Source organism: Vulpes vulpes, chromosome 11, assembly GCF_048418805.1.
Source record: "Vulpes vulpes isolate BD-2025 chromosome 11, VulVul3, whole genome shotgun sequence".
Classification (NCBI taxonomy): domain Eukaryota; kingdom Metazoa; phylum Chordata; class Mammalia; order Carnivora; family Canidae; genus Vulpes; species Vulpes vulpes.
The window spans coordinates 1,240,592-1,249,846 of NC_132790.1; the positions used below are offsets into that span (position 1 = coordinate 1,240,592).

A 9,255-nucleotide genomic window follows, 5' to 3' on the forward strand; every position below is an offset into this window, starting at 1 on the left:
TTTCCTTCATGTTTTATTTAAATCATGTTAGTTAACAACTATGAATTTTAAGAATAAATTTTCTTCTAATGGATATAATTTTAACAAAATTTTATAAGTTGAGTGAATAGTGAAAAAATTCTTTTTGAATACTTTTAACATATTTATGTGTCTTTTTATTTCTTCTCTAGACTATAAAAGAAACATCCATAAAGTAAACCCAAACATGGTTAGAAAATTTGGAAGAAGTATTTCAAAAGGAAATCTGAGATAAGTCACTTCAAAATCAAGGAAAATGGAATTGACAAGTCTCCTTTTAAAAGGATCTGTTGCCAGCGCCCTTTCAGAAACTAGCTAAAATCTTTGAAAGAAGACCATCTTAAAGCTAGGTTTACCCAAATACCTTCAGTGAGCAGAAAATAAAATTCTTTCTGTTTTGTTCTTTTGTAATCTAAGCAAATATTAAATATCAAGAGAAAAGGCTATGTTTTAATAAAGATACTAAAACATTTGTTGCCCTTTATAATCCATAAGTCGGCATGGTAGCAGGTCAGTTTTACACTGCTATAGCAAGTTGATTAGGACATTTTAGAAAACAATAGTCAAATTATCCTTTTTCTTTTTAAACAAGGAGAATTTAGAAGTGATAAAATTATGCCCCAGGATACATTTGGTCATACATTATTTTAATCATATATATAACTTTACTTTCCAAGAGTACTTTGATGTACAAATGTACATATATGTGCCCATAAAGTCGTTGTAAAGAGTATTTAAGTAGCCTGCATGAATAAAATACTAATATTGTTCCTTGATACTCAGTATATTAAAGATTTAGATTTTACAGTGTTTGCTTTTCTGTCTTGTTACTACCCCTTACACAGTTTAAACTATTACTTCATATAAAATGGGAATTTTGTAGATTTGTATTTCAGATTAGATCAGGATATATGGACTAGAGCCAAGTTTGAAAATGATCCATAGATTCCATAATGATAGTGAGACAAAGTTTTAATCGTCCCTCCTCCTATGGAAGCACACAGAGCTGCAAAGGAATCTTACTGTTCACCTGCCTTGTTTACTTGTTCATCTTCTGAATGCACACATATTTGATTAAACACATTTAATTTTATGTGGCCTGGGAATCGTTCCACCGAAACAAACACTTAACAACCCGTTGAAACATTTTAGGCCTTTTACTTTAGTCCTGTCTTTCAACTTAAAATCTGGTTGGGAGAGTATGAGATCCAGGAATGCTCTTGGAGTTTCCTCCAACTCTGACTCTGCTAGTTCCGTGTTAGCAGATTTGCACACAGGATCTGTGCTAGCGAGAGCCACCATACACATTGACTCGGGGGTCCCTTTGTCCTTAAGCCGTTAGCTCTGTTGCCTGTTAAACAGTTACTTTTGCCTGTTTTTCCTTTCCATGTTTTACGAAATTCAAAGAATATCAAAAGATAATTTTTTTTACCAGGTACAGATGAATTAGGCTAACAGGATTCAGTGACCATACTTCATGGTCCACCTTTAAGATGTGAGTGATTTTTTTTTTCTCCTTCTCCCACCCTTCTCTCATCTGGCAACCACCAGTTTGTTCTCTGTATTTATGAGTCTATTTCTGCTTTGTTTGTTCATTTATTGTGTTTTTATGACTCCACATACAAGCAAAATCACATAGTATTCTTTTTTTCTTTGACTTACTGCACTTACCATAACCCCCTCAAGGTCCATCCATGTTGTTGAAATGGCCAGATCTCATTTTTTATGGCTGAATGTAAGTGAGTGATTTTCTTATATGCCATTTTTATAAGCTAGGCATTTTGCTATAATAATAATAATGCATTTAGAATGCAACCATGTTAAGGAGAAAGTAGAGGGAAGGAATCAACGTGGAAAAATAAAGAGAAAATACACACATTTAAACTGGAACAATGCTATTCAATAAGTCACTGTAAAATAATCTTTTTTTTTTTTTTTTTTTTTTTTAATTTTTTAAATTTTTATTTATTTACGATAGTCACAGAGAGATAGAGAGAGAGGCAGAGACACAGGCAGAGGGAGAAGCAGGCTCCATGCACCGGGAGCCCGACGTGGGATTCGATCCCGGGTCTCCAGGATCGCGCCCTGGGCCAAAGGCAGGCGCCAAACCGCTGCGCCACCCAGGGATCCCTGTAAAATAATCTTTAAGTGAACTTTATTCATGTAAAAAAGTAGACTATTCATAAATACATAGCTCGGTGAATTTTCACAAAACGAACACATCCATGTCCCCAGTACTCCAAACAAGGAAGAAAAAAGTATCTGTATCCTGGAAGCCTCCCATTCGCACCTCCCTCAAAGAGTAACCACTATTCTAACACCACTAAAATAGTTTATATTTTTATTACAAAAAGAATATCTTGCTTGAAAAAATGACAAGAACTATAAGCAATAAAAATGTGCTCCCTCTCCTCTACCAGTATCATTCCAGTTGTAACCACTGCTAGCTAATAATTTAGGTATCCTGCCATCATTTATTTTACTCATAGACAAACTTATGTAATTTTTTTTTTGTAAAAATCGTATCATACTATTTGTACTGTTTTGCAGTCGGCTTTTTTATTCAGCATGGGCATCTTTGTAAAATTTTTAAGTGTGAATTTCGTAAGTACAGCTATTCGTAAATTAATTGCTCTTAGTAACAACTGACTAATAGTTTTTATGTGGCAAATTAGGTCAGAGACCGGGAGAGGAACCTCGGTGACGCTCAGTGTCTTTTGACTAACCCTGAGCACCGTTTCTGAGAATAGGTTGGAGTACTCAGCATTATCTGTATATCATAGAGTCCGAAGTATGGTCCACACAGCATGACTCACCTGCCAAGGAAAGGGCGTCGTGTCAAAGAAAAGTGGGATACAGAGTCTACTGGGACATTGATCATGCACACTGGCTATATAAGCCCTGAAGTCATGCAATCCAGAATTTTATTTGATTCCTTTGAAACGCCAAACTTTTTAAAGATGTTTAAGTGAGGAACAGTGCAATGAACCCTCATAATCCTGACACTGAATCCAGCTACCAAATTTTTCCACATTTTCCTTTTTTTCTTCTTTGCTGGAGTTTTTTAAAGCGTACCCTAGACATCATTTCTACATACTGCTTAGAATTTGTAAGAAAAATGGCCATTTTTTATTTAATACAAAAAACATCCTTTTATTAAAGTGCACTCCTAGTAATAACTCTAGAAATATACTTTAATCAACAATGTTCTAAATTAATAATCACTATAAAGTTAATAGGATTAAAGATTAGACTTACATGATAAGAATTTAAACTCAAAACAGCTATTTACTAGTTTGAAAAAATCTCTTTCGACACAATGCCTACTCCAGCAACTTTTTCATTCATTTTTATTAAGACCTAATTAGAAAAAAATTTAGTTTTTTTAAAGTAACATATTAATAAGTAGGTTTATGTTATGATTTCCTACTTTTTAAATTTTTTAGAGAACTTGTTATGTGCCTGGATATTGCATTTATTTTGTGTACGTCCCAAAAGGTAGGTCAATGCACACCAGGTATGATGACCAGCAGTTCTGCTATGAGAGGGCATATGTGTCCCTAAAAATCACTATGCCGTGCATAACTGTGCATTAAAACCATAGGGTGCGTGGGGAACACGGGTTAGGGAACACAACACTTGGCTTTGCCACTGTCACAATAAAAGACTGGAGCCTACTATGAACAGTAGCCCAGTTTCACACATTAAATGTTTGAGAAATGCATAAATAAATATGGCACTTTGGAAAAGAAGTTAAGTTTGCTTGTAGAAGAGGGTGTTGAAGGGTTGCAGTTGTAAGCTAATGCGAACTGTCGGAAGGAGGCTGGTCCAGAATTGGATGGATATCTGTAAGACCGGACGTGGATGGCTGTGGCCCATCGTTGTGAGCTGTATGTTTTGTGGACTCCGCTACAGCCTGGTTCAGCCAGGTACAGTGCTTTGTGTTCACCTAATATTTCATCTGGATGAAATAACACAGAAAACACGAAATTCACATTATGCTCAAATTGTTCCCCTGCTCTCAGTGGTATTGGAGCAAATTCATGGTTTCAAAACAGTTAAAGCAATTTATACTATGCGTATAAATATTGGATTTATGATTAATAATCTGAGGGATTAGTGTTCATAAGTATATTTTATTTTAAATTATCCTTTGGCTCTTTCACATTTAAATACCTTATAAGCTAACTGCTCAATTAGAGCTTTGGTGTTATTGGAGAGACAAGTTCTAGAATCAGGATATTTTAACCCTGCCTTGAGAAAGACTTCCCGTCACAAGCTTTATAAAGTATCCCATGTTTGGGAAGGGGCTGTCAATCAAAAGCCCTTAATAATAATCATGTTTGTGGGGGCTCATCATGTGATAAGTGCTTTACATGCATTTTTCATTTATCCCTCATGGCAAACTTTTAAAGTAGATGGTACAGGTCTGCAGCCCCTCATACACAGTTCTAAAACTTCATAGATTCTGAAAATTGGAAGTTTTTTTTTGTTTTTGTAATTTGGGGCAGTAAAACGTGACTTCCGCCAAAGTGAGACTCATGATGCTCTTTATCCCCCTGGGAGTGAACACTCAAAGGTTTTACTGCAGAATGTAATGACATGATGGGCCGTTGCCCTGGATCCCACTGAAGATGTTAAGTACAGTATTGTACTGCCTTTCTAAAACAAAAATTTCTGAATTCCCAAACTCCGAGCCACAAGTATTTCAGATGATGGTTCACAGACAACATACAGTTTTCTGCTTAAAAAGAACAGAAGGGCGCCTACGTGGCTCAGTTGGTTAAGCGTCCAACTCCTGGTTTCAGCTCAGGTATGGCTTCAGGGTCATGAGAACGAGCCCTGCTGCAGGCTCCTCACTGAGCACCAAGTGTGCTGAAGACTGTCCTCCCTCCGTCTGTCCCTCGCGCGCTCACGCACGCTCGCTCTCTCAAATACTTCCTTTAAAAAGAAGATGCAGAGAAATTAATATTCTTTAAAAATCAATTTGCAAAAAATCACAACTAGATGGTGACAATTTGGATTTTGAACTGAGGCTCATATAAAAGGTTGCCTTTAACCCTAGACAGTAAACACATTGCCTTCTTCTGTAGTGGGGCTAATACTCTGCCCCAATATCCATATGGATAACTGTGCAAAAAGCATCGACTACCGAAAACGAATTCCAAAGCCATGTCACCTGTGATTAGGTAATTTAATTTGTGGATGAAGGTCAGCAAATTGATTATACCACAGATTGGATGGAAGGATTTATTCATTGCATGTTATAATTATAAAATAATAATTTATAATTAGAAATAAATTATATTTAGCTCATAGTGTTCATATCAAAAACAATTTAAAGTATAATTAGTAAAGTATTATTAATAAAAGTCTTTAGTATCACTGAAGGCATTTATGGGTTGATTTTTGAATCAACTGCATATTGTTGCATATTCACAAATTGCCCCAGAGTGTTTGGCAACTACTTAAGGTAAGATGCTCTACAACATCTCTAGTAATATCCTGAACCTCTTTGTGTTAAGATTCTGTATTCAAAGTCTGACGACCCCACTCGGGCACTAAGACAAAACATAGCGTGTTTCAAGAACCAGCACAGGACAGTCTTTTCGCTGCATGTGTGGAGTACGAAGTGCTCCCTCTCCCGTAACTTCCCCCAAAAGGCAGTGGCTGACAGATCGTCCATACACCTCCGAGTGAACATCATTTAACAAACCTCTCAAGCCTTGCAAATGGCAAGTGCTGCGTAACAGCCGCTGCAGGGATTAGGCGTCAAGTTAAGAGCTGTCAGGAAAGGTTAGTTGGGAGGTACTTCTGTCACTCCGTGTGTGTGTGTGTGTGTGTGTGTGTGTGTGCACGTACCTAAAACACGAAGAAGATAAAACAAGCCAGAGGTTCTAATTTCAAAAATAGGTTATCCTCATACTTTCAGACGGATGGAAGATGAAAGACGTCTTTGTTATAATTAAGAAGAGAAGGCTACGATCTCCGATCAGGACTACGGGCAGAAATGCTAAGTCCTCCGCCTCATTTCTCATCCCCGCTGGAGGTTCGTACCCTCGGCAGGCACCTCTCAAATGCCAAATGTTGGGGAGCCTTCCTGGTGTCACCACCCCCTGCACACATCCATTTCCCATTCTCCTCTTATATGATTATTTCAGAATCACACTTTTTTTTATTATTGTTAATAATAACAATCCCTCTTGTTCTTCCCAATAACAGTAACGTAGGCTCTTCATTCCCACCCTGATTCTTACTGGGTTCAACATGCTATTTGAAAATGTTCTTTCCTTCTAAGCACATCGCTCCTCCGAATTCTTCGTGTCAAATAAAACCATGTACTCCAGGGCCCCTTCGGCTCAGGGGTCCTGGGGTGGAGGCTCACCTCGGGCCCTCTGCTCAGGGGAGCCTGCTTCTCCCTCTGCCCTCCCCCCCCCCCCCCACCATCCCTGTGCATGCCCACTCTCTCTTGCAAATAAATAAAATCTTAAAAAAAAAAAAAAAAAAAAACACACATTGATCTACTCAAAGCAAGCCTGAAAGATCAGCACCTGACGGTTCTAACTAACGTTTGCCTCTTCGCCTGCTTTCTTTGCGTCTCCAAGCCGGCCTGCCAGTTTACTGGGCTCCCCACTCGAGCTCAAGAGGCCAACTAGGGTGTGAGGCCCCGTGAGCTCTGCCCCGACCGCTGGAAGAGAAGGCCCGACAACCGACAACGCTCTGACAGTCTCGCGCTACAGAGCACTACCAAAGTGGCCCCGGCTCAGAAGAAAGTCCCAGCTACCACGGAGCTCCACAGATAATCACAGTGGGGGGTGCCAATAAAAAAGGTATTTTCCAGGTCTGAGAGCATAAGGGGGTATTTTTAAATCCTGGAATCCATGTTAGAGGGCTTCTACTTTTCTTCCCAAAACTCCAATTTAACCTATTTCTGCTATTCATCATTTTACCTATAAAATTTTAGTTTTCTGGATGATTTAGAAACCACAGTGAGTTTCTAATTTTTTGTCCATTTGCATTGCAATGTTGAGATCCATTTTGCCCCACATCTGTATGATGTTCCTTGTAGGTCTTTAGTTAATGACTAAATTCTGTTTAGTCTCTAGCCTTTACTTTTCTCCCCCTAGAAATACATAAAATTCAAACCTGTGACCACTTCTCATTATAGTACACCAATATTCAAATGTTTTGCAAGTTAGGTTTTCAAGTATTTATACATATCCGCAGAGTTGTCCTTGTAACATTTTAGTAGTATAGCAAGAATCTGCATTTTGCCTGGCCCACCCTACCCTAGGTTTGATGAGACCATCTCTTTTTCCTTAGGGAAACCACACTTCGTCAGTGAGGTCCTATGGAGCTGTTTCTGTGCACCTGTGCACACACACGCACACACACGCACACTCCCCCAGCCTCCCATCACCCGCCAATGTATTCCACCTTCCTGACGACAATGATCTCTTCCAAGAGGACATCTGATCCAAAATTGAGAGTCTTCCCTAAGAATGGAGAATTCGTTTCCTTCCTTGTTACTATTCGATCACATAAGCATAGATGCCCGACATCTTCCCCAGCTTCAGAGCTGTCCGCAGGATGAAGTCAGCACAGAAAGGTGAGCGGAACTGAAGAAAAGGACAGAGAGAAAGCTCCCGGTGACATTGTTGGAGCTCCGTAATCCGGGTTTACCTGAAAGCACATTCAAGCTCTGGACTATCCAATTCCATAAACCCATTATGTGTTATCCCCTTTATCACTTGATCCATTTTTTTTAACTTTTTATTTTGAGATAGAGAATGACATGAGGTTGTAAGAATGGTACAGAGAGGCCCTGTGTCCTCCTCACATAGTTTTCCCCAACTGTTCTCCTATAGCAATTGTACGATATCAAAGCCAGGAAGTTGGTGTTAGTACAAAATGTGTGCATAGTTCTCTTCCATTTTATCATGTGTATTTTTCACTTAACATCATCACCACCAAGCCCTTTATAGTCCAACCCACCCATCATCCCTTACCCTTGGCAATCACTAATCCATCTCTATAATTTTGTCATTTTGAGAATACCATATAAATGAAATTAAACAGTATGTGATCTCTTGAGATTGGCTTTTTTCACTCAGCTTTAATGTCCTTGAGACTCACCCAAGTTGCATGTATCAATAGTTTATTCCTTTTTTATTGCTGACTAGTATCCCGTGACGTGGATATACTCTTATGTGTCTATTCACTCCTTCAAGGACATTTTGGTTGTTTCCAGTTTGGGGCTGTTACAAATAGGGCTACTATAAACAATTCAGATATGGCCTTTTGTGTGTTGAGACATTTTAATTCTCAGTCACTTGCAGCTAAAAAAAAAATTGTGAATAGAATAGAAGCAGAGAAATGACCGAAGAGTAGTATGTGACCATATTTTAGAGATTTTATTTTTTTATCCAACGTTTCTTTTCTGAATGGAGAATTGGTTTATCTAACTTGTGATAGTAAAATCCCAGCATCCATTATTCTACGTTGCTCTACTGGGTTGGGTTAAAGTGTAGAACGTTACTACTCTGCTTCATGTTTATAGCCTGGCCTCTTGCTACATTCTCCTGAAACTCTTCTTGCCTGTGTTGTCCTGGGTTTTCTCAGTCTTTATTTCCATGCAATAAGTAGTCAGGGTTGGGACGTAAGCCAGGAGCCTCACTGTCCTCCCGGCATGTCCATTCTTGCTCATTTGCATTCAAGGAGCTTTGCGTAGACCATGTTCTTCACGGGGCTAGCTCCATAAGAATTCCAGGATTTAAACCGAGGGAGGGGGGAAGCAATAGAAAGCTCGATACTCTATCAGTGCCCCCTTTTAGATCTCATGTCTACTTCTTCATTGGTCCTGGACCTAGAGGAGAAGAGAGTGAGGGAATAGTTTCTCCCAAACCTCCTACTATAAAATGCGTATGTGTCTTACGTGACTTTCCAAAGACACTGCCACACTTAAGTGCTTCCCATAATCAGACTGAAATCTCTTTTGTATTATATCACGGTGCTCACTTAAATTCCGATGTGTTTATGTTCACTCTATCCCCTCTGCCGCCCCCCACATACATAATACACGTACACATAAAACTTCAAAGGTGGTCCTCTGAGATCCCGAATTCAGTCGTCCCCATGCACGGCTGACCCATAACTGTATTATTCAACTCCACTTGACTCCACCTTTTGAGTACCTTCCATCCTCAGTTCAAACGCATTTATTCACATTTATTATAA

At 38.9% G+C, this 9,255-nt stretch overlaps 1 protein-coding gene across 1 annotated transcript in view; it reads left to right on the forward strand.

Annotated features, from left to right (window-relative positions):
• The window catches only part of KIF18A (kinesin family member 18A), an 85,161-nt gene extending 84,338 nt beyond the window's left edge, over positions 1 to 823 (forward strand). The window contains exon 17 of the mRNA XM_026018614.2: positions 171 to 823. Within this exon, the coding sequence (XP_025874399.1) occupies positions 171 to 253 (83 nt within the window). The 3' untranslated portion in view covers positions 254 to 823. The remainder of the gene's footprint in view (positions 1 to 170) is intronic.
• The last annotated feature ends 8,432 nt before the right edge of the window (positions 824 to 9,255 follow it).